Genomic DNA, 25950 nt, shown 5'->3' with positions numbered 1-25950 from the left:
CAGAGACATCCAATTAATTCCCAACCACAACACAAATGCCCACGAGGAGCTGAAGTAACATCTGACTAATACGGTAAAACTTTATCTACAGCCAAATCTATAACGGAGGCGCAACAGAACCGTTATATTGCTCTATGTTCTGCAGGGGAAACAGAATCGATGCATCATTCAGTACTGAAAAACATTGTGTATATATATATATATATATATATATATATATATATATATATATATATATATATATATAATAAATGTGGTTAATGAGAATATCCGTCTGACCTCTTTAGCTCCCTCTCCCTTCATTGGTACCTTCTCCTTTGCTTTACTCAGACGTCTCCTGTGTCTCAGGATTACAGATTAGGGGGAGTTCAGACTCTTTAAGTGGGAGGGATCATTTTATAAACGGTCGTTTGCACTATTTTGTGTGAAAATAAACTAACAGTATCTTAATTTAATTAAAACAACGGGGGGAGGGGGGGGGAGTATGTATGGTCAACACAAACCCCAACGGATTGGACAATATTTACTGACATGTACAACCCAATATGTGACCTATGAAACCATCATATAATAGTGCAGAGATTCTAATGAATAGTGATGGGTGAATAAATTCGGCTGACACGAATTCTCAGCGAATTTCTGCAGTTCGCGTCAATTTCCGGTTTACGCGATTTTTTTCGTGAAAACTTTCGAATTGCTCGATTTTTTCTTGAAAACGTTCAAATTGCTTGATTTTTGAGTGAAAACATTCGAATTGCTATTTTTCTGTGAAAATTTTCGAATTGCTCGATTTTTTCGTGAAAACTTTCAAATTGCTAGATTTTTCAGTGAAAACATTCGAATTGCTAGATTTTTCAGTGAAAACATTCCAATTGCTAGATTTTTCAGTGAAAACATTCCAATTGCTAGATTTTTCCGTGAAAACTTTCGAATTGCTCGATTTTTTTAGTGACAACGTTTGAATTGCTCGATTTTTACGTGAAAACGTTTCAAATTGCTTAATTTTAGTGAAAACATTCGAATTGCTCGATTTTTCCGTGAAATCGTTCGAACTGCATGATTTTTTCTTGAAACCGTTCGAATTTCAGGATTTTTTCGTGAACTTTCCGATTTCACAATTTTTGTGGGAAATTCGCTAAGTTTTTGCGAATCGAAACGGGAGAAATTCGCCCATCACTACTAATTAACTCCAGAAACTTTCTAGGCACCAAATCTACAAGAGAATGGTATTACTATATTATTATAATCTTACTACATAAAGGCAAAGACATACATTCTGAGAATTCCATTCTAGCAGGAGATCTACACAGGGTACCAAGGGAATGCTATGCATTGTGGGATACTATACCAGCCTAGGACATATCAGCATATGGCACATCAAGGCACAGCTGGACACTACAGTTTTACCTTTGGACTTACGTCTGCTTTTACGTTTTTTTTTGACTGATGGAAACAGGGCTAAGGTAGGAAGAACAGAAGGAAGATGAAGAAGAAAAGAAACTTTTTTCCAGGAGAAAAAGTGACACAGAGGGATAATACAATGGTATTCAGGTATTACAACCGAAAATTAACAAGGAACTATCCCTTCTTCATTACATTGCATATTAAAGGGATACTGTCATGGGAAAACATGTTTTTTTTTTCCTAAACGCATCAGTTAATAATGCTGCTCCAGCAGAATTCTGCACGGATATCCATTTTTCAAAAGTGCAAACTGATTTTTTTATATTTAATTTTGAAATCTGACATGGAGGTAGACATATTGTCAGTTTCCCAGCTGCGCTCAGTCATGTGACTTGTGCTCTGATAAACGTCACTCACTCTTTACTGCTGTACTGCAAGTTAAGAGTAATATCCAACTCCTGCGTGACTTTGTGACCGATGCTTGAACATTATCCTGAAGAATTTGTTGATATTGGGTTGAATTTATCCGACTCTCGACTTTAACAAGGGCCCCAGTAGTCCCTGAACTAGCCACACAGCCCCACAGCATGATGCGACCTCCACCAAATGTGACAGTAAGTAGCAGGTGTTTTTCTTGGAATGCAGTGTTCTTCTTCCTCCATGCAAAGTGCTTTTTGTTATGACCAAATAACTCAATTTTTGTCTCATCAGTCCGAAGCACTTTGTTCTAAAATGACTGTGGTATGTCATGACTGTAACACAAAATAGCTTCCATGCTGTTCAGGTTCCGGCAGCCCATAAGAAAAAGCTACTGATTCTGCAGCCATTTGCTACTCTACTCTCTCTCTACTGTTCTTTTCTAATGTACCTTTGTTTCCTTGTTCTTGGCTTTTATTCATCCCCCCAACCCCGTCCTCTGTTTTGTTTGTGACCTTTGGAAAAACAATTACCAATTTCTCCAATTTTGACTGTTTCGAAAACTTCAAAGGAGATCTTTTATTCCCATATGACTTTGATACAATTCAAAAATGTGTCCCAAGTCAGCCATTTATTTTTTATCCAATATAACACAAATTACTTCTCAACCTCTTTGATATCCATTATTTTCAGCAGGAATGCGGACAAGATTCTTTGGGGCGAAATAAGAGACATCGTCGATATACCTCTGTCAGTCAATCTTTTTGATTACTTGGGATCTCAGTAAGGCTAGGAGCAGACGATTGCGGACCTTGGCCTGTGGAGAAATGCAGGTGGAGAATTTGATCCCTGCTGCTTCCCTTTTGCAGGCAGAGCAGGAGCAGAGAAAGGGAGTAGCCGGCCAGCAGATTCTCCATATCGTCTGGCCCCATCCCAAAAGTCTACCATTATGAAACAACCTACAGCTTATAACACAACATTTGAACAAGGGACTAAATGTTCTAGGCTTACCTGTAACTTGGGGCACGTAGGGCATTGATAACTTTTCCACGTTATACCCACTGCCACCAAGGGACTCTGCTATCTTGTTGGTCAGGAAAATCTGATTTTTCTCATGTTTCTCCAGAGATTTTGGAAGACTGTTAAAGAGGAGATTATGGGTTGATTGAATTATACATTATACAGGATACAAAAAACCTGAATAAACTCATAATAACATAATGCCTACAACATGATGTTTTTTGGTAGGGCTCTAGTGGCAATCCTTTGAGCACGGCTGGTCTTTAGACCAAATAGACTAACATCTGCTCAGGTTTGTTTTTCAGGTTCAAATGATCACATATCTGGGTATAGAGAAATTGTATGGTCCCAAGTGTAGCCGGCTTCACACCTCTTATCTGACCAGATTTCCGATCACAGATCCATATCTGTACCTCCTGTTTTACTGGTATTACACAGAACGAGCTCACAATGCATGGGACCTGGGCTTTTCTGGATAACAGATCTTTCCGTAACATGGATCTTCATACCTTAAAGGAGAAGGAAAGCTACGGAGGCATTTTATTGCCAATAGACTAGCTGCAATAGTGCAAGCTAGAACGCTATATTTATTCTGTAGAATGTTTAACCATACCTGAGTAAAAAGCTCTAGAAGCTCTGTTTGTGTAGGACAGCAGCTGCCATATTAGCTTGGTGTGACATCACTTCCTGCCCGAGTCTCTCCCTGCTCACTTATAGCTCTGGGCTCCGATTACAGCGGGGGGGAGCAAACTGAGCATGCTCACGCCCGGGGCAAGGAGGTTTAAGCAGAAAGAAGGAAGTCTGATACAGAAGCCCATGAGTACACAATAGAAGGAAAGAAATGTGGTGATTCTTTTGACAGAGGACTCAGAGCAGCATTACTTTGAGGGTTTACTGGTGTATTTATAAAGACCTTTCTGATAAAGTTTACTTAATTTTAACCTTTCCTTCACCTTTAAGCCTACTAGAAAATCATAGAAACATTAAATAAACCCAATAGGCTGGTTTTTCTTTGAATAAGGATTAATTATTCTTAGTTGGGATCAAGTAAAAGCTACTGAGAAAAAGGAAATCATTTTTAAAAATTTGAATAGTTTGGATAAAATGGAGTCTATGGGAGACTGCCTTGCCTTAATTTGAGCTTTCCGAATAGCAAATCCCATAACTGTACTGTTATACTCTTACTGGGTATGGGCATTGGCTATACTGGTTATGATAATCCCAGTGAAGCCTTTTTCCCCCTGCAGATTCCTACTTTACATCTTATAAACAGATACAGGCAACGCAAGACATAATGCATTCATATGAAGTCTTCCCCATGATGTTTCAATGATAACAGTGCCCCAGGGGCTATTTTGTGGCCAAGTCATTTGCTACCAGTATTATTTTCCTAATTTGCAGAACATCTTTTCCCTTAGGCTTTAAATGTCTAATCTTGCGTGAAAGCTTTAGAAGATGTGATTTCTTAAAGGTTGATATTCAAACAAATATTTTTGGGCTGGGTGCGCCGTTGCATTTTACTATTTTTGCTATTACTTGCTCTTAAAATGCTTTGAAAATTAAAATACCAATATAACATCATCAAAAACTTTTTAGTTTTCTTTTATGTACAGGGTTACACATTTTTTTTCATGGTTTCCTAAAAACTCCCCTGGAGTAATCTTAGTAGCTATACAACAAATAAACATTGATGGTGGAGAAGATTTCAGCTTGGAATTTGCATGGTGTGTGCTCACCTGATATGTTGCTGTGATTTGGGAAGATAATCTAAAGGATATTGTTAAAGGCAAAAATAGGAAAGATTCAGAGGACGTCTAGGGATGACTTGAAGATGGTTGAGGGTTGGTGGGAGGCTGATAAGGGATGGGCTAAGCGAGAAGTCTGGGCGAGGTGAGGGTAGATGAGAAAGGTATATAACATGGGTGGGTTGCATGTGAAGACAATTGTTCAAATATAGAAATATCAGAAATAACTAGAGTTGGTGGTTAAGTATTTCCATTTGAGACAAATTGGAAGTAATAATCTCCCCAAATAATGAAAATAAGACGAAGAGTTTCACCTTAAGGAAAAGGCCACATCGATTCACTTACCTACATTTATCTCTGAAAATTACTTCTGGCAAGAAATAGGTTGCGTCCATATTCCTTGTTTCTATGACCTGGAAGACAAACTCAAATCAGTTTTTTTTAAATCATGATACAGTAATAATGTTTTTTATTTGTAAAATAAAAAATAAAATAGAAACAACACTGTCCTGAATTATACATGAGCTACCCACTGATCTACAGGTTATCTTAGTAGCTATACAACAAATAAACATTGATGGTGGAGAAGATTTCAGCTTGGAATTTGCATGGTGTGTGCTCACCTGATATGTTGCTGTGATTTGGGAGGATAATCTAAAGGAAGGATATTGTTAAAGGCAAATGGGAAAAAATAGGAAAGATTCAGAGGACGTCTAGGGTTGGCTTGAAGGCGGTTGAGTGTTGGTGGGAGGCTGATAAGGGATGGGCTAAGCTGGAAGACTGGGAGAGGTGAGGGTAGATGAGAAAGGTATATAACATGGGTGGGTTGCATGTGAAGACAGATTATTATACTGGCATGGCATCCGTTTTTCTGAAATCATTTCCGTTATCCAAGAAGACTCCATTAAATCAATCCAAATTATTAAGAACTATTACCTTTTTCGTCATTACAATAAAACAGTAGCTTGTACGTGATCCTGACTAAGATATACTTAATCCTTATTGGAAACAAAGTCAGCCTATTGGGTTTATTTAATTTTACATGATTTTCTAGTAGCCTTAAGGTATTAAGATCGGTAATCCCGAAAACCCCATGTCCCAAGCATTCTGGATAGCAGATCTCGTACCATTGCATTAAGGGTGTGATTCTTAGGGCCCCATACAGCTCACAATGACCTTTTAAATGACATCATGATCAACATCATCTTCCAATTTTGCCCCCAAATTCAATACAGGTATGGGACCTGTTATCCAGAATGCTCAGGACTTAAGGGTTTTCGAATTAGGGATCTTTCCGTAATTTGGATCTTCATGTCTTTAAGGGGTTGTTCACCTTTGAGTTAACTTTTAGTATGATGTAGGGAGTGATATTCTGAGACAATTTGCTATTGGTTGTATTATTTAGGTTTTTGACTTATTTAGCTTTTTATTCAGCAGCTCTACAATTTCAGCATTAGGATCCAAATTCCCCTAGCAACCATACATTGATTTAAATAAGAGACTGGAATATGAATAGGAGAGCCCGGAATAGAAAGATGAGTAATAAAAAGTAGCAATAACAATACATTTGTAGCCTTACAGAGCATTTGTTTTCAGATGGGGTCAGTGACCCCCATTTGAAAACTTGGAAAGTGTCATATAAGAAAAAGGCAAATAATTATAAATCTATAAAAAATAAATAATGAAGACCAACTGAAAAGTTGCTTAGAATTGGTCATTCTATAACATACTAAAAGTTACCTTTAAGTCTACTAGAAAATCATATAAACATTAAATAAACCCAATAGGCTGGTTTTGCTTCCAATAAGGATTAATTATATCTTAGTTGGGATCAAGTACAAGCTACTGTTTTATTATTCCAGGGAAAATTAAATCATTTTTAAAAATTTGGATTATTTGGATAAAATGGAGTATATGGATGGGAGACAGCCTTTCCATAATTCAGAGCTTTCTGGATAATGGATCCTATATAGTATAGTGAATAACTCCAAAAGACATTCCCCGTCTCCTTTATGATGCTTTGCAATTAAACAAAAAGGAATAAAAAAAAAAAGCAAAAACATACATCAAATAAATGGCAAAAACTTTTTAAAACTCTGACATGAGTAGTGATTTCCCTTTGTTATATTTTGGAAAAGAGAAATACATATATTTTGTTCTAGTGGAAGTTTGGAGTTGTATAAAGGTGAAAAAGAATGTAGAACTTCAAGGGGGAAGAAGCAAGGCTTAAAGAACAAAGGTTCAAAGCCATATTATATCAGTACTTTTAGACAGACAGCTCCTTTAGCTACCACTGAAAGGCCTATTGATCTGCCTGCCGAAATGACATCAACTGAGAAATCACCCAGAAAAATCCATCATAACTATGTGCCAGAAAAGTTTTTTTTCTTGGCATTCTTGCAGGAGGTTTACTGTAGATTCTGGAATTGTGTTGTGCGGTCTGTCCAAATCAAACAGTGTGCAAAGAAGGGGCAGAAAGGGAGGAATCCTGTTCAGCAATTGCTACTAAGGGAGAACTATAGCTTAAAGGAGGCGTAAAGCTACGAAGCAGTTTATTGCCAATAGATTAGCCACAATAGTGCAAGCTATAAGACTATATTTATTCTGAAGAATGCTTTACCATACCTGAGTAAACAGCTCTAGAAGCTCTCCATTTGTCTAGGATAGGAGCTGCCATATTAGCTTGGTGTGACATCACTTCCTGCCTGAGTCTCTCCCTGCTCACTCATAGCTCTGAGCTGAGATTACAGCAGGGAGGGAGAGTGGAGCAAACTGAGCATGCTCAAGCCCAAGCCCTGGAGGTTTAAGCTGAAAACATGAAGTCGGATACAGAAGCCCATGAGTACACAATAGAAGGAAAGAAATGTGGTGTTTCTTTTGACAGAGGACTCAGAGCAGCATTACTTTGAGGGTTTACTGGTGTATTTATATAGACCTTTCTGATAAAGCTTACTTAATTGTAGCCTTTCCTTCTCCTTTACAATGGCTGCAAATTCTGTATTTTATATACTGAACTTACTGTAACAGTCCAGCGGCTCAGCAGCCCTATAACAATAATGATCTAGACTCTTGGATCTTGTTAGGCCATGTGTGTCAGTGGCACTGCACATGCTCAGTGTGATCTGCTGTTGAGAAACTAAGCTTATGTATCATCAGAAATGATCAAGCAAAGATTAAGGTTCTTCTTTCATTGAAGCCGATGTTACAAGGATGAAAATTGTAATACAGAATGCAGAGGTAATTATTATCAATGTATGGTGACATGTATATTATATTATACATTTGCTGGATACTGTTGGTCCCTTAGCTCAGGTAAGTGACAACAGCCCAGAGAACTTGCTGGGAATCTGAAGAAAATAAGATGGGGAGCTACTGGGGCATTTCAGGGGCAAAGATTGTCCCTGCTAAAGGGCTTTGGTACAGAAGCTCAAATCTTTAAAGGGTGGTTTACCTCTAAGTTAACTCTTTTTGTTATAGAATGGCTAATTCTAAGAAACTTTTCAATTGGCCTTTGTCCTTTATATTTGATAGTTTTTGAATTATTTGCCCTTTTCTTCTGACTCTTTCCAGCTTTCAAATGGGGGTCACTGACCCCATCTAAAAAAAAACAAATGCTTTGTAAGGCTACAAATGTATTGTTACTTTTTATTACTGGTCTTTCTATTCAGGCCTCTCCCATTCATATTCCAGTCTCTTATTCATATCAGTGCATGGTTGTTAGGGTAATTTGGACCCTAGCAACCAGACAGCTGAAATTACAAACTGGAGAGCTGCTGAATAAAAAGCTAAATAACTCAAAGCCCACACATAATAAAAAATGAAAACCAATTGCAAATTGTCTCGGAATATCCCTCTCTACATCATACTAAAAGTTAATTTTAAAGGGGTGGCCCCCTTTCAAGTTAACTTTTAGTATGTTATAGAATAGCCAATTCTAAGCAACTTTTCAATTAGTCTTCATTTTTATTTATATCTTTTTTTTAATTATTTGCCTTCTTCCTTTGACTCTTTCCAGCTTTCAAATAAGGGTCACTGATCCCATCTATAAACAAGTCCTCTGTATGGCTACAAATATATTGTTATGGCTACTTTTTAATTACTTATCTTTCTATTCAGGCCTCTCCTACTCATATTCCAGTTTCTTATTCAAACCAATGCATGGTTGCTAGGATTATTTGTATCCTAGCAACCAGAAAGCTGAAACTGCACTCTGGAGAGCTGCTCAATAAAAAGCTAAATAACTCACAACCCACCAAATAATAAAAAAAGAAACCAATAACAAATTGTCTCAGAATATCCTTCTCTACATCATACTAAAGGTTAATTTAAAGGTGAACAACCCCTTTAAGCCTAGCTCTCTTTTATAAAAACAAAAAAACAGTCTGCCGTATCACAACCATATATCCCCTATCATTTAAAAAATCCTACTTTTAACTATCCCACTTCATGTAAGAGCAGTCATCTATGTCAGGGCCTCGGGTTTAAAGCATGGCAGGACTAAACCATCAAACATTCAAAAATGAATTCCAACAAAACCAAAGCTAAATGATGTGAATGTCACTCTGTGTGTGTGTTTTCTAGGTGCAGCACCCTCATATCATACCTTACTAACATGCTGGCAGAATGCAGGAACAGCAATCATCTGGCTGAGGAAGTTTAGGTAGGCCGCTACCATTCCCATGATGCCACAGCGGTTGAACATTTGCAGGTTGTCTTCATTAGTAATCGCTATATCCTGATAAAGAAACAGAAGAAGAATAAAGCGTTCAGCCACCTTTCTGCTCAGACTTTAGACATGAGAAATAGATTCTCCCTGTACTGGATAATGAGCATTTTTGGGTGATTCTCATAGAGGACAATTGAGGGCGACAGCTCCGTTTCAGACAGTGAAATGAAATCCTAAAATAGAGGCTGCTTCATACGAAAGAGATGTGTTAATGTTTCTGGAGTTTATTAATAATGATAAAGGGGTCTAAAGGGGTCTTTTCAGTGGTTACCTTCCCATTGACCTGTTGATGGGCTGCTAGGGGGGGAAGGGAGGAGGGTGATATCACTCCAACTTGCAGTAAGAGAAAACTCAAATGAAATAAACTTTATTCAGCAAATTTGGGGTTAACAACCTGAAAACCTCGAATGAATCGAGTTTTCAGCAGAAAAAAATGTGAATCGCTCGAATTGATCGCTCTGGAAAAAACTGGAACATCATGAAGGCTATTAAGATCTTCAAATGGTTCAAGGGACCTCTGCCATTGACTCCTACCTGACCTCGACAGGTTTTAGATGGTGTGTTTTTTTTTCAGGATAGAAGCTAATTCCAGGGTTGGGGTATAATACATTTTGAAAAATATATATATTTTTTATCCTGAAAATGTGATTTCTGACCAAAAAAAATTACCTTGAAAATTCAATTTTCGTGGAAAACACAACTCAATCCTCAAAAAAATCTGCCGCTTATTGATGACAAAATGATTTGAAGAAAAAGGAAAGCCTGAGTTACTGAGGGGTGATCTGGTAGAGTTACTGAGGGGGGATCTGGTAGAGTTACTGAGGGGGGATCTGGTAGAGTTACTGAGGGGGGATCTGGTAGAGTTACTGAGGGGGGATCTGGTAGAGTTACTGAGGGGGGATCTGGTAGAGTTACTGAGGGGGGATCTGGTAGAGTTACTGAGGGGGGATCTGGTAGAGTTACTGAGGGGTGATCTGGTAGAGTTACTGAGGGGTGATCTGGTAGAGTTACTGAGGGGGGGATCTGGTAGAGTTCCTGAGGGGGGGATCTGGTAGAGTTCCTGAGGACTGATCTGGTAGAGTTCCTGAGGGGGGATCTGGTAGAGTTACTGAGGGGGGATCTGGTAGAGTTACTGAGGGGGGATCTGGTAGAGTTACTGAGGGGGGATCTGGTAGAGTTACTGAGGGGGGATCTGGTAGAGTTACTGAGGGGGTGATCTGGTAGAGTTACTGAGGGGGTGATCTGGTAGAGTTACTGAGGGGGTGATCTGGTAGAGTTACTGAGGGGGTGATCTGGTAGAGTTCATGACGGGGGATCTGCCAGAGTTCCTGAGGGGGGATCTGCCAGAGTTCCTGAGGGGGTGATCTGGTAGTTACTGAGGGGGTGATCTGGTAGAGTTACTGAGGGGGTGATCTGGTAGAGTTCCTGAGGGGGTGATCTGGTAGAGTTACTGAGGGGTGATCTGGCAGAGTTCCTGAGGGGGGAACTGTTAAAGGAGAAGGAAAGCTATGGAGGCATTTTATTGCCAATAGATTAGCTGCAATAGTGCAAGCTAGAATGCTATATTTATTCTGTAGAATGTTTTACCATACCTGAGTAAAAAGCTCTAGAAACTCTCTGTTTGTTTAGGATAGGAGCTGCAGTATTAACATGGTGTGACATCACTTCCTGCCTGAGTCTCTCCCTGCTCTGGGCTCAGATTACAGCAGAGAAGGGTGGGGGTCGGGGAAAGGAGCAAACTGAGCATGCTCTTGCCCAGGGCAACGAGGTTTAAGCTGAAGGCAGGAAGTCTGATACAGAAGCCCATGTGTACACAATAGAAGTAAAGAAATGCAGTGTTTCTTTTGACAGGGGACTCAGAGCAGCACTACTTTGGGGGTTTACTGGTATATTTAGATGGACCTTTCTGATAAGGCTTACTTAGTTTTAACCTTTCCTTCTCCTTTAAGAGTTCCTGAGGGGTGATCTGGTAGAGTTACTGAGGGGTGATCTGGTAGAGTTACTGAGGGGTGATCTGGTAGAGTTACGGAGGGGTGATCTGGTAGAGTTACTGAGGGGTGATCTGGTAGAGTTACTGAGGGGTGATCTGGTAGAGTTACTGAGGGGTGATCTGGTAGAGTTACTGAGGGGTGATCTGATAGTCTCCCCAAGTGACTCTAATCACCATTCCCCATCCCCCCAGCTTCCTAAGCCCCACGGCTCTTCAGACTTGATACATACAGTATAAGATAGTGATGTGCGGGCCCGACCGATACCCGCGGGAGCCACATGTTTACCCGGGTTGAGCTCTTTGCCTGCTCTCCCGCCAACGTCAAATGGCGGCTTCCGTCTTCATCTTTTATAGACGCTGTGCCTGCTCGCCCCTTTTGTGACATCATCTGCGGGGCGGGTCTATAAAAGCAACCCGGAAGCGCAGATGCGGGTGGGCTAAGGGAGGGAGGGTTAGGGAAATCCTGACCCACACATTACTAGTATAAAACTCTTCTGTACTGGGCATATGACATACCTAAGAGACTGCCTATAATAAATTTGCTAACAAAGGACCTCCCCCCTATAAGATATATTGGATCTAACTGTCAATGAATATCTGACACCCAACTGCTGCATGAAGAGAGAATGAAGAGAGGAAGAGAGATGCTGAGAGAGGAATAGTGAAGATAAACTTGATTATTTCAGAAACTATACAGAATATTTAATTGATTGTATTTCGAAAGTTTCTTATTTCAGTATGATGAAGTTTATATAATTTTCGCGATAGTTCCCAATACAGTTTACTCGATTTTTCCCCCCCATTATAATGACAGTTTTCCTTTAAACCAGCCGTGCCGAAATACTGTCACGCGGGAGCTGGTCAGTTGGATAGAATGTGTGCCTTTGCCTTCTAATGCATGACCCGCTGTTGGTAAAAATGCTGAAAGTGAAGAGCAAACAAGGACAGAGAGAGAGAGAGAGAAGGAGGTTTATCAGGAAGTACCAATTGCATCGGGTGAGCTGAGCACAGACAAAAACACATTTCTCTCTGCAGACTGATGCCAAGTCAATTAAATGTTTCATCACTGACAACGCTTCAGCCCTTGAGACAGGCAGCACTCTCACATCCCATTAATTAACTGGTTCAGGATCATAACAGAAAAGTATTTAAATGTGCTTTAATGTCATCACCTTGTTTTTGTGCAGCAATGTGTATTTTGCACCTGGAGTACTGGCAGCGGAGATGGGGCCCAGGGCCAAATACAGGCAGTGTAAATACATAGCCCAATGCGACTCACCTTCTTTCTTTTTAAAGGGTCATGATTTTTAGGATGTCGTTTTTATTTTTAAATGACACGGTTTACACTGCAAATAATTCACTCTACGATATAAAATGTAATTCCTGAACCAGCAAGTGTATTTAGTTGTAATATTGGTGTGTAGGTGCATCTCAGGTCATTTTGCCTGGTCATGTGATTTCAGAAAGAGCCAGCACTTTAGGATGGAACTGCTTTCTGGCAGGCTGTTGTTTCTCCTTCTCAATGTAACTGAATGTGTCTCAGTGGGACCTGGATTTTACTATTGAGTGCTGTTCTTAGATCTACACAGGCAGATTCGGGGAGATCTAGTCTCCCTGCGACTAATCGCCTCTTGTTCGGGGCGACAATCTCTCCGAACTGCGTTCCCCCTGCTAAAATGAAAAAATCAGCTGCGGCAATGCACTCGCGGCACTTTGATTTCCAAAGTCGCCTCACTAGGAAACTTGGGAAATCGAAGCGCCGCGAGTGCATTGCAGCATGACGATTTTTCATTTTAGCAGGTGGAAGGCAGTTCGGGGAGATTGTCGCCCCGAAGAAGAGGCGATTAATCGCCAGGCGACTAAATGTCCCAGAATCTACCCGTGCGCTAAAGCTCTTATCTTGTGCTAGGGAGCTGTTATCTGGTTACCTTCCCATTGACCTGTTGATGGGCTGCTGGGGCGGAAGGGAGGAGGGTGATATCATTCCAACTTGCAGTACAGCAGTAAAGAGTGACTGAAGTTTATTAGAACACAAGTCACATGACTGGGGGCAGCTGGGAAACTGACAATATGTCTAGCCCCATGTCAGATTTCAAAATGCAATATAAAAAAAAATCTGTTTGCTCTTTTGAAAAATGGATTTCAGTGCAAAAGTCTGCCGGAGCAGCACTATTAACTGAGGCATTTTGAAAAAAAAAAAACATGTTTTCCATGACAGTATCTCTTTAAGCAAAAATGACTCTACCCAGTACCTATGTAATGTTATTTGTGGATAAGAGAATGGGACTGCATTTGAATGGTGTTCATTTAGAACTTACCTGCAAAGCAATGGCAACTCTAATGAGGTCAATGACCACTTCTTCATTAGCCAGCTCAATGGTCACCAGAGCCAAAGTGGTATAGAGCAGCTCGTAATTCTTATGGACGTTGTCGTCTTCCTTACAGCCAAGGTAGATGTGTCTGTACAACTGCTGGCCATGCTGAACAATAAAGCAAAAGAAGTTTACTTGGATGGAGTCACTCATGTTGCTATTCATATTAGGGTTGCCAATGGCAGCTTCTGAATTGCAAATGTTCTGGCTACATCAGGGTCCAACCCCATGAAAATACATTTTTGCCAATGGGAATCAAAGGGGCTGCACTTTTGGTGACCATTTTTTTTACCTGTGCGATTCCAGTTGGCGGCAAATAAAAGATGTTTTGGGACGACAAACTGCATGGGTGTCATTGGCCTTATGCTCTAATGAACATTCAAATGCTTTGTCTTGCCACAGGTTAATCTAGCCCTGTGTAAATTCAACTGATGTGATTGGCTATGGATTAAAGGGGTGGTTTACCTTTAAAGGGGTGGTTCACCTTTGAGAACATTTAGTGTGATGTAGAGAGGGATATTCTGAGACTGTTTGCAATTGGTTTTCATTGTTTATTATTTGTGGCTTTTCAGTTATTTAGCTTTTTATTCAACAGCTCTTCAATTTGCATCTTAAGCAATCTGGTTGCTAGGGTGCAAATTCCCCTAGCAACCATGCATTGATTTGAATAAGAGACTGGAATATGAATAGGAGAGGCCTGAATAGAAAGATCAGGAATAGCAAGTAGCAATAACAATACATTTGTAGCCTTACAGAGCACTTGTTTTTTTAGAAGGAAGTCAGCGACGCCCATTTGAAAGCTGCAGACTCAGAAGATAAAGGCAAATAAATCTAAAAAAATAAATAATAAAAACCAGTTGAAAAGTTGCTTAGCATTGGCCATTATATAACATACTAAAAGTTGCCTTAAAGGTGAACCACCCCTTTAAGTTAACCATTAGTATGCTAAAAAGTTGCCTAAAATTAGCCGGTCTTTATTTTCTATAGTCATTGGTCTGCGCAAGTTCCACTGATGTGACTGGCTGTGGATTAAAGGGGCGGTATACCTTTAAGTTAACCGTTAGTGTGTTAAAAAGTTGCTTAAAGTTAGCCAATCAACTGGTCTTTCTCTTTTATAGTTTTTGGGTGATTTGCCTTTTTCTTTTGACTCTTTCCAGCTTTCAAATAGGGGTCACTGACCCCATCTACAAAACAAATGCTCTGTAAGGCTACAAATGTATTGCTTTTGCTACTTTTTATTACTCCCCTTTCTATTCAGGCCTCTCCTAATTATATTCCAGTCTTTTATTCAAATCAATGCCTGGTTGCCAGGGTTACTCAGTTAATCAATGCAGGTAATCATGAGGGAGTTGGGAGGTAGGTTTCTGTTCTTAGAATGAAGGAATGTTCTTCTTCAGCCCAAATTCCATCTTCTATTTTAAAGGGGATGTAAAGGCAAAAAAATAAAATTCCATTTTTTACTTTCTTTAAAGAAAAAGAAATCTACCGGTATCTCCAATATACTTTAATTGAAAAATGTGTACCGTATCTATAATAAACCTGACTGTACTTAGTGAATATCCTCCTTCGTTTTACTTGCTCTGACAGCAGTGGATAGGAAGCTGCAGACGGTCCCTAACTGCTCTGCAGGGGAAACGATCATACTTTCAAACGGCAGGGGGGCAGCTTTGTTTCCCTGTAAAGCAGCCGGCGACTGTGTCGAGATTTGTATCCGCAGACCCAGTGCAGTCTGCATATTCTGATTATTAATCAGTAAGGATGCACCGAATCCTTCTGCCCGGCCGAACTGAATCCAAATCCTAATTTGCATATGCAAATTAGGGGCGGGGAGGGATATCGCGTGACTTTTTGTAACAAACTTTTTGTCCCATCCCTAATTTTCATATGCAAATTAGGATTCCGATTCGGTTCAGTATTCGGCCGAATCTTTCACGAAGGTTTCGGGGGTTCGGCCGAATCTAAAATAGTGGATTCGGTGCATCCCTATTAATCAGTCTTGCTGTATCAGCTTCTGGCAGATATCATTTCACTTGTGTTGTTTTGATAATGACGATCCCTAAGCTTAACCTCCCAACTGAAGCCCAGACCACACTGAGCATGTGCAAGGTCTTGGTCTTGCAAAGATGTTTAACAAACTTACAAGATGGTGACCTCCTGTGGCCACCTTTGAAAACATAAATCATTTGTTTTATAAGGCTTGTGGTGCAGTAAGTTCATGTTTATGTTTAGTATACAAAATACAGCATTGCTAGCCTTTTTCTATTTTAGACTTTACTTTCCTTTTAAAGGAGAAGGAAAGACTAAAAGTAAGTAAGCTTTATCAGAAAGGTCTAGATAAATACACCAGTAACCCCTCAAAGTAATGCTGCTCTGAGTCCCCTGTCAAAAGAAACAGCACATTTCTTTCCTTCTATTGTGTACTCATGGGCTTCTGTATCAGACTTCCTGTTTTCAGCTTAAACCTCCAGGGCAGGGCTTGAGCATGCTCAGTTTGCTCCGCTCTCCCTCCCTCCCTGCTGTAATCTGAGCCCAGAGCTATGAGTGAGCAGGGAGAAACTCAGGCAGGAAGTGATGTCACATCAAGCCAATATGGCAGCTGCTATCCTAAACAAACTGAGAACTTCTAGGGCTGTTTACTCAGGTATGATCAAGCATTCTGCACAATAAGTATAATGTTCTAGCTTGCACTATTCTGGCTAATCTATTGGCAATAAACTGATTCGGTAGCTTTTCTTCTCCTTTAATTACCTTGTTCTTTATTAATCATTACATGGGTTTTTATCTATGTTGCATTTTCCTCAACGCTTGACCCAGAAAAAGAAACTTTTAAATGCTAGTCTTTTATAGAGAATTTGACTGAAAAATCTTTTACGGCACATTCAGGGTATATAACGTATTTTAAACTTTTCTGTTTCGCCTACATAGAACCAGCTTCCCATTGACAGTATCAATGATATTCAAGCCCTGCAGCTACAATATATTTATAGCCCTTGTGATATTCTGCTGCTCTGCTATTTATACCTGTTATATGGCAACATCCATCACCGTTGGTAACAGTAAGGGAATAAATATCCAGCCCGCGCTTGGCTCTATAACTAAAATATTCCTTTCCTGACAATTCAATGAGACATTTGCACATGAAATGTCCCCCCTATAAACTGGATTATTTATTCTTGCAACATGAAAGGCAGTTTTTTTGGGTGTATGTGATGGAAATGTAAAGCTGCATCTATGGCAAATACGGCTGAAATCTGACGTGAGAAATACTTTATATAATGGGAGGTCGGAAGGTGTTTTAAGAAAAGGGAATTGCTCTACAGGTATGGAACCTGTTATCCAGAATATTCGGGGCCTGGTGTTTTCTGGATAATGGATTGTTCCGTAATTTGGATGTTCATACATTACGAGTACTAGAAAAACATTAAATAATATATCATACCTCCCAACATTTTGTACATAAAAAAAACTGTGCTGCGCTATTTTTGCCCACACCCATTTTTTGTGGCCACACCCCCTAATTACCGTGTTCATTTTACAAAATTTGGCAGGTTATGAAAGTCTGAACATATTTCTGTCTTTTTTTTTTTTTAGTTATTACAGTTTTGATAATGAAGGTGAATTGCCCTTTAAGCTGTGTCTAACTTTTCCCAAAAGACCTGTTATCTTATATTGTTACAATTACTTATTTGCTTATCTCAAAATTGTTACAAAAGTATCTCAGTTGCACCTGGTGGCTGTTCTGGGGTCACTTTTTTTCTTTTTCTGGCAGTTCGATGCAGAGAAAATAGGGACTTTTCAGTACAAACGCAGGCCTGCGAAGTCACGAAGTTTCCGATCTTTTTTTTGGAAACTTTGTGACTTTCGGCACATGGGCAGAAGATCCTTAACGGTAAATGCCTCATACTGCGCATGCGCCAAAAAACGCTGGTCAAAGAAGGAAGAAGAGCACTCGGGAAAAGATGGCGCCCGTGAACTCAGCAGCAGAGGACCTGCGCCGAGGGGTAACAAGGTAGGGGCACTTGCCCCGGGGGGGGGCAGGTAGGCCGGGGGGGAGGAGGGCCTACACAGGGGAGGTGGGGAGGGTTTTTTCCCCGTACAGGTTGACTTCTCCTTTAAAAAGCCTATTACACATTAGTCATTAGTAACTATTTTCTGAACACTTTGCATTTCAAAATTGCTCAAACATAGAAACATCAGAAATAACTAGAGTTGGCAGTTTGGTCTTTCAGGGATTTGTTTAATCTTAAAGGGATACTGTCATGGGAAAACACGTTTTTTCCCAAAATGTATCAGTTAATAGTGCTGCTCTAGCTGAATTCTGCACTGAAAATCCATTTCTCAAAAGAGCAAAAAAAAATTTACACATTTCATTTTGAAATCTGACATAGGGCTAGACATATTGTCAGTTTCCCAGCTGCCCCAGTCATGTGACTTGTGCAAGCACTTTAGGATGGAACTACTTTCTGGCAGGCTGTTGTTTCTCCTACTCAATGTAACTGAATGTGTCTCAGTGGGACCTGGATTTTACTATTGAGTGCTGTTCTTAGATCTACCAGGCAGCTGTTATCTTGTGTTAGGGAGCTGCTATCTGGTTACCTTCCCATTGTTCTGTTGTTAGGCTGCTGGGGGGGGAAGGAAGGGAGTGATATCACTTCCACTTGCAGCACAGCAGTAAAGAGTGACTGAAGTGTATCAGAGCACAAGTCACATGACTTGGGGCAGCTGGGAAACTGACAATATGTCTAGCCCCAAGTCAGATTTCAAAATGAAATATATAAAATATGTTTGCGCTTTTGAAAAATGGATTTCAGTTCAGAATTCTGCTGGAGCAGCACTATTTACTGATTTGAAAAAACGTTTTCCCACGACAGTGTCCCTTTAAGCATTATAAAGCAAATACAAAAAATAATGAAACTAATACCAATTATAGATGTGTTTATTAGAGCCTTTTGGGATTATCTAATGTTTCAATACATTTTAAGTAGACTTAAGGTATGGAGATTCATGTTTTCCGGAAAACCCCAGGTCCTGAGCATTCTGGATAACAGATCCCTTAGCTGTATTAACAATCGCTGGTGCTTGATACAATTTAAATAAAACGGTCACTTTTAGTGCTGCATTCCTTTGGCTATTTTTCCTGGCAAGCAAAGCAACCCACAAGCCATTACCCGAATATGCGAAAGGTTTTGCAATTTATTTAGCAGGGGCTCAAGGGGGATTCTTAGAAGTGAAAAAGCTATTATTATTTCTAATATATATCTATATAGCGAATATACGCGGTGCGTTGAGATGAGTCACCTCCGGTCCCCTAAGATCCATCAGTGAGAAGGAGACAAGCGGAGAGAGTGCGTGGGCGGTGGGAAAGGTTCCCACAGAGAATATTTTGTCAGATTACATCCGTGATGCATTTTTATCAGCTCTCCATGTCCAAAGCCTCAGCCCTTCCTACTCAAGGACATTTGTCACACAACATGAGTCAGTGCAGGAAAGCCGAGGAGAGATCCGAAATCCCCCTCCCAGGTAAATATAAGGCACGGATCAATGAGAATGAGGAGAGTATCATTTGCAGAGGGAAGGAAATAAAAAGTGCAAGATATTGAGGAGAATACCCGGTTGGAGAGACTCTTGTTTGTTAAGGTGGCCATACACAGAGAGATCCGCTCGTTTGGCAATGTCGCCAAACGAGCGGATCTCTCCCCGATATGCAATATTGGGCTGATCCGATCATGGGCCCTAGAGCCCAATGATGGCTAATGGGCGGTCGGATCGCGGGACCGCATCAACTCACAGATGCGGCCGCGATCCGACAGGAATTTTATTCCCGTCCGACCGACCTCTGGCCGGATATCGAACGGGGAAGCCCATCGGAGGGCCCCGTACACGGACCAATAAGATGGCGACTCGGTCTGTCGGCTGTTTTTATCGGCCCATGTATGGCCACCTTTAGATGATACGGACAGACAGATGCCATGTTCTTGGTGGGGGCAGCAATCTGGTGGTGGACGAGGAGGACATTGAAAAGGAAAGGGCTGTCACATTTGGATTTTAATAACGGTCACTTCCCTAAAAGCTTTAGCGTTCATCTCTTGGCTGGTTTATTAAAGGGGACCTGTCATCTTAAGAAATAATTCCAAATTCTTTTTTACCATGTTAAGGGAGTAAAATAAAATGTAATTATACTATATATTTATGAGTTACATTTTGTTTCTTTCAGTCTTGGAATTACACAAACACAGCAAGCAGACAGGAGCCATTTTGTGGCAATTTGTTATGAAGACTAATTGTTTATCACCCCGAAATCTTGTGTATGTGCCAGAATGGGGGACCTAATGCCCATGCTCAGTGCAGTGTGAGGAGGGAAGGGGGAATGTGAGAAGTGCAGTGAGATTCAGGATTTGATGAATGGAAAGTGAAAGTAATTCACTGCCCCGCCTCTATGCCTCGGGCATAGAGGCGGGGCAGGTAACATTTGATTGACAGCTCAGATATTTAAACATTTCTAACAGGTATGTATGTATAAATGAAGAAAAAAAAAAAAAAGAATTAGGGTTACATATTTAATTTGCAGAGGACTTTCATTATACAGATTTTTATATATAGGTGACAGGTCCCCTTTAAAGGGGTCATTCACCTTCGAGTTAACTTTTAGTATGTTATACAATTTTAATTAGTCGTCTTTTTTTTTTATATATAGTTGTTCTAATTATTTGCATTCTTCTTCTGACTCTTTCCAGCTTTCAAATGGGGGTCACTGACCCCATCTAAAAACAAATGCTCTGTGAGGCTACACATGTATAGTTATTGTTACTTTTTATTTCTCATCTTTCTATTCAGGCCTCTCCTATTCATATTCCAGTCTCTTATTCAAATCAATGCATGGTTGCTAGCAACCAGACTGTTAGAATTGCAAAACGGAGAGCTGCTGAATAAAAAGCTAAATAACTAAAAAAAAAAAGCAAATTGTCTCAGAATAACTTTCTACATCATACTAAAAGTTAATTTAAAGGTGACCAACCCCTCTAAAGGAGAACTGAAGCCTAACTAAAGAAGTAGCTAGAAATGTTGTACATGATGTTTTGTGCTTCTGTACCAGCCCAAGGCAACCACAGCCCTTTAGCAGTAAAGATCTGTGTCTCCAAAGATGCCCCAGTAGCTCCCCATCTTCTTTTCTGCTGATTCACTGCACATGCTCTGTGCTGCTGTCACTTACTGAGCTTAGGGAGCCACTCACAATATACAGTACACATAGAATAGAAATGTCACAATATAAGGCTGATTAGTAATTAATACAGATAATTACTACATGGCAGCACAGAAACCAGTGCAATTAGCATCAGAATTGAATAATCAGCAAACCTGTAGCATCAGCTTATATTACAGCCAGGGAAGCTCATTTTCTGCTGGATAATTAGTGACGAGCCCTAAGCTTAGCTTCTCAACAGCCAATCAGAGCCCACTGAGCATGTGAGTGTCACAGACACTTTCCAAGATGGTGACCCCCTGTGACAAGTTTGAAGTCCTGGATCATTGCTGCTATTGACAAGCTGAAACTTTAGCCTCGTGCAATAAGTTCACTGTATAAAATATGGCATTTTTAGCCACATTTATTGTAAGGGTTTAGCTCTCCTTAAAGCAGTTATACAGTCATATGAAAAAGTTTGGGAACTCCTCTTAATTCTAGTTTAATTTTGATTCATTGGCTGAGCTTTCAAAGTAGCAATTTCCTTTTCATATATAACATGCCTTTTAGGGTTTAGTTTCCTCAGAAGGACATCATGGGATAACGTTGCACATGAATGTCCTTCAACAAGATCATAAATGAAAGATTTAGTTTAGGTTGTGAAACACAGGATACTTGTTGGTAGAGAGGTCAAGGTAATTAAAGTGGACCTGTCACCCAGACACAAAAATCTGTATAATAAAAGTCCTTCTCAAATTAAACATGAAATCCAATTTCTATTTTTTATTAAAGCATTCATAGCTGTTGTAAGCTCATTTAAAAATCTCAGCTGTCAATCAAATATTGTCTGCCCCTCCTCTATACCCTGGGCATGCAATTAGACAATTACTTTGCACTTCCTACATGCCACTGCTCTCCCCACATTCCCCCAGTTCTCTTCACCATTTAATTGTGTAACCAGGACATGGGGATGGACATCAGGTCACCCATTCTGGTGCACAAACAAGATTCTGAGATGATACAAGACTTGTCTTAATAACAGTGTCCACAAAATGGCTCCTGCCTGCTTGTTATAATTATGAATTCCCAGACTGAAGGAAACAAGATTCAAATAATTTATATTGTGTAATTAAAGTTCACTTTGCTTGACTAATGTGATAAAATAGGATTTTGGATAATTTCTTTGGGCGACGGGTCCCCTTTAATCATTGCATGAAGACTGTATATTTTCACATTAAAAGGGGAAAACGTTATTTTTCATGTTCCAATAACAATTGTCAGGGATAAGCCAAATACTGCTGAAGAACAGAGACCCCCTTGGCCTCCAGAACAGAAGGGCCAGGGAGGCAGAGACTGTTCTGTAGAAGGGCAGAACAAATTGTAGTGGACTAGGGCAGAGATAAATATATCCGAATAAAGGTATGGGATCCGTTATCTGGAAACCCGTTATCCAAAAAGCTCAGAATTATGGAAAGACCGTCTCCCATAGACAGCATTTTATCCAAAAATACTGATTTTTAAAAAGTTTTCCTTTTTCTGTGTAATAATAAAACAGTAACTTGTACTTGATCCCAACTAAGATATAATTAATCCTTATTGGAAGCAAAACCAGCCTATTGGGTTAATTTCATTTTTATATGATTTTCTAGTAGATTTAGAGGAAGATTTTTGGTGCCAAAATTCACACATTTGAATTCTAATCCCCCAATTCATGTTCATGTACAAGTCAATGGCAGAGGTCCCTTGAACCATTTGAAGATGTTAATTGCCTTTGTGACCTTCTAGTTTTTTTTTTAGGAGAAAAACTATTCGTACGAATAAATTCGTTTCGAATTTTCTGCTTGGGACTATTTGATCAAATTTTTTCTTAAATAATGCCCCATTTGAGTTGTGAGTATATTCGAATTCATTTGAGTAAAAAAAATTCGCATAAATTCGAAAATTCGACCTTCATAAATCTGCTCATTAATGTATGAAGATCCAAATTGTGGAAAGATCCGTTATCCGGAAGACCCCAGGTCCCGAGCATTCTGGATAACAGATTCCATACCTGTATATCCAATCTACAAGTGCAACTATTAACAGTGTGTCACATTTGTGAACTGGATTGTACTAAATGTTTCTTAAGAAAAGATGGTTATGAAATGGACAGGCAGGGCTAACCATGAATGAAATCACAAAAGAAGGAAAATTCAGTAGGCTGAAGACACATTGGCTCACTTGAATGGAACATTTGGAATAAAGAGTTAACCAAACACTTTCCTAACAATCTGCAGCATGCGTCATCCGTGACGTCAGTGGGCGTGTCTGTGACGTCAGTGGGCGGACCTGTGATGTCAGTGGGCGGGGCTATGACGATCTCCGTGTCAATCAATGTAATCCCGCCCGGTTTCCCTTATTTGGAAAACCGGGCAGAAAGTATAGACCCGTGCAGCCCCTCAAAATACCGGGCTGTCCGGGTCAAAACGTCAAAGTCTAAAGTTTAAAAAACAAATCTGGGGCCTTTTGCAGATAGGAACAGCTTTGTGCTTTAGTGAAAATAGGGAGGGGGCACGTCCTTTGTATCTCAGCGGGAAAAGTCTGTCGCGGTTTGATCGACAGTTATGTTGCTCACTGCCAGGCATAAATCTGCCGCTCTCCATAATAATAACTAGTCGCCTGCACCGCTCCTTGTCAACTTATGTGCTTGTATTTATATTTACTGACACATCTCAGCCTGCTTTCCATTTTTCCATTCATCAGTACTGCTTTAAAAGGAATCGTATGATGACAGGAGCAAATCTGTTCCCTGGGGTTTACAAGCTCGCTGGCCCTAATGGCCACCTCTGAATTCCATGCGCTTGGGCTGCTCTACACACAAGCCTTGGCCAATAAACATCAACCAAACGCCGATCATGTGGCTCTTCCACGTTTGTTACTACATGAAACTCGTTATCCAGAAAGCTGCAAATTACAGAAAGTCTGTCTGCCATAGACTCCATTTTATCCAAATAATTCAAATTTCAAAAATGATTTCCTTTTTCTGTGTAATAATAAAACAGTCGCTTGTACTTGATCCCAACTAAGATATAATTAATCCTTATTGGAGGCAAAACCAGCCTATTGGGTTTATTTAATATTTATATGATTTTCTAGTAGACTTAAGGTATGAAGATCCAAATTACAGAAAGACCAGTTATCAGGAAAGCCCAGGTCCCATATCTGTATTACCATTATTGATGTCTGACATTGAGGTCCATCTTTCTATGGCCATACAGAGTGACTGGTGGGCTGCTGCATTAGTGCCTAGGATGAATGCAGCAATATGGCAGATCCTGCACATATGTACATATGTATCTGGAAACCCAGTATCCAGAAAGCTCTGAATTACTGAATGCCGGTCTCCCATAGACTCCATTATAATCAAATAATCCATATTTTTAAAAAGAATTTTCTTTTTCTCTGTAATAACAAAACAGTAGCTTGTACTTGATCCCAACTAAGATAAAATTAATAGGGATGCACCGAATCCACTATTTTGAATTCGGCCGAACCCCCGAATCATTCACGAAGGATTCGGCAGAATACCGAACCTGAACCCTAATTTGCATATTAGGGGTGGGAAGGGGAACATTTTTTTACTTCCTTGTTTTGTGACAAAAAGTCGGCTAATTTAACTCCCCACTCCTAATTTGCATATGCAAATTAGGATTCAGATTCGGTTCAGACGGGCAGAAGGCAGAATCCTGGATTCGGTGCATTCCTAATAATTAATCCTTATTGGAAGCAAAACCAGCCTGTTGGGCTTATTTTAGAGATGCACCGAATCCACTATTTTGGATTTGGCCGAACCCCCGAATCCTTCGCAAAAGATTTGGCCGAATACCAAACCAAATCCTAATCTGCATATGCAAATTAGGAACGGAAAGGGGGAAACATTTTTTACTTCCTTCTTTTGTGACTAAAAGTCACACAATTTCCCTCCCCTAATTTGCATATGCTAATTAGGATTCGGTTCGGCTGGGCAGAAGGATTTGGCCGAATCCTGGCCAAATCCCGAACTGACTCCTGGATTCGGTGCATCCCCAGTTTACTTAATATTTACTTGATTTTCTAGTAGACAAGGTATGAAGATGAAATTATGGAAAGATCCGTTATCTGGAAAACCCCAGGTCCCGAGCATTCTGGATAACAAGTCCCATATCTGTACTTTGTACTTGATCCCAACTAAGATATAATTAATCCTTATTGGATGCAAAACCAGCCTATTGGGTTTATTTAAAGCTTACATGTTTTATAGGGGTTATTTACTAACATCTGATTTTATCTCATATTTTATTAAAAAATAAAAAACCACAACCAAACTCCGATGCCTAATTTTAGCTTATTTATTAATAGAGAAAAACCTCACTTTAACTGGATCCCAGAAAAACTTGATAAAATCAAATGAAAACCTGAATTGCTTGAATTTTCCGGGGCTTTTAACTGAATTGCTCGATTATTTGAAATTGTTGCCCAAAAACCCAGAAAAAGTTGGATTTTCTGGTGAAAACCTCCGAAGATGCCTATAACTTCAATTTGAGATAGGTGTCTCTCCCATTACCTTATACAGGACCACAACGGGTCTGAGATGGAGGATTTTCGGATTCTGGCTTTTTGCAGCATCAAGGTATAATAAATCTCGAAAAATTTAAATTCTCTGCTGATAGAAACAGAGAAATGATAAATTGGCTTGATAAAGATGGCTCCCACTGACTCTCGCAAAGTGTGATTAGATTAGAATTAGCCAAACACATACAGTAATTAGAGGGATTCAATAGAAAGCCAATTTGCATCCAGGCATCTCATTATGTTAATGGCACTGATCTAAAGAGATTAGGACACCTTCAGTGAAACATTTAAACCTCAGTAATTTCCTTGAACATTCCAAAAAACAAAAACCAGACAGCTGAAATTGCAAACTGGAGAGCTGCTGAATAAAAAGCTAAATAACTCAAAAACCACAGATAATAAAACATGAAAACCAATTACAAATTGTCTCAGAATATCCCTCTCTGCATCATACTAACACTTAACTCAGAGGTGAACAACCCCTTTAAATACCTTGCATATTCATT

General features: G+C 39.8%; 1 protein-coding gene across 1 annotated transcript in view; it reads right to left on the bottom strand.

Moving 5' to 3' along the window:
• The window catches only part of efr3a.L (EFR3 homolog A L homeolog), a 120938-nt gene that overhangs the window by 12620 nt on the left and 82368 nt on the right, over nt 1-25950 (bottom strand). Inside the window, 4 exon segments of the mRNA NM_001094422.1 lie at nt 2833-2960; nt 4932-4999; nt 9190-9321; nt 13621-13782. Coding sequence (NP_001087891.1) covers nt 2833-2960; nt 4932-4999; nt 9190-9321; nt 13621-13782 — 490 coding nt within the window.

This window comes from Xenopus laevis, chromosome 6L (genome assembly GCF_017654675.1).
Source record: "Xenopus laevis strain J_2021 chromosome 6L, Xenopus_laevis_v10.1, whole genome shotgun sequence".
NCBI lineage: Eukaryota > Metazoa > Chordata > Amphibia > Anura > Pipidae > Xenopus > Xenopus laevis.
Note: the sequence above shows the minus strand (reverse complement) of the source record. Positions and strands in the feature narration are given on the sequence as shown.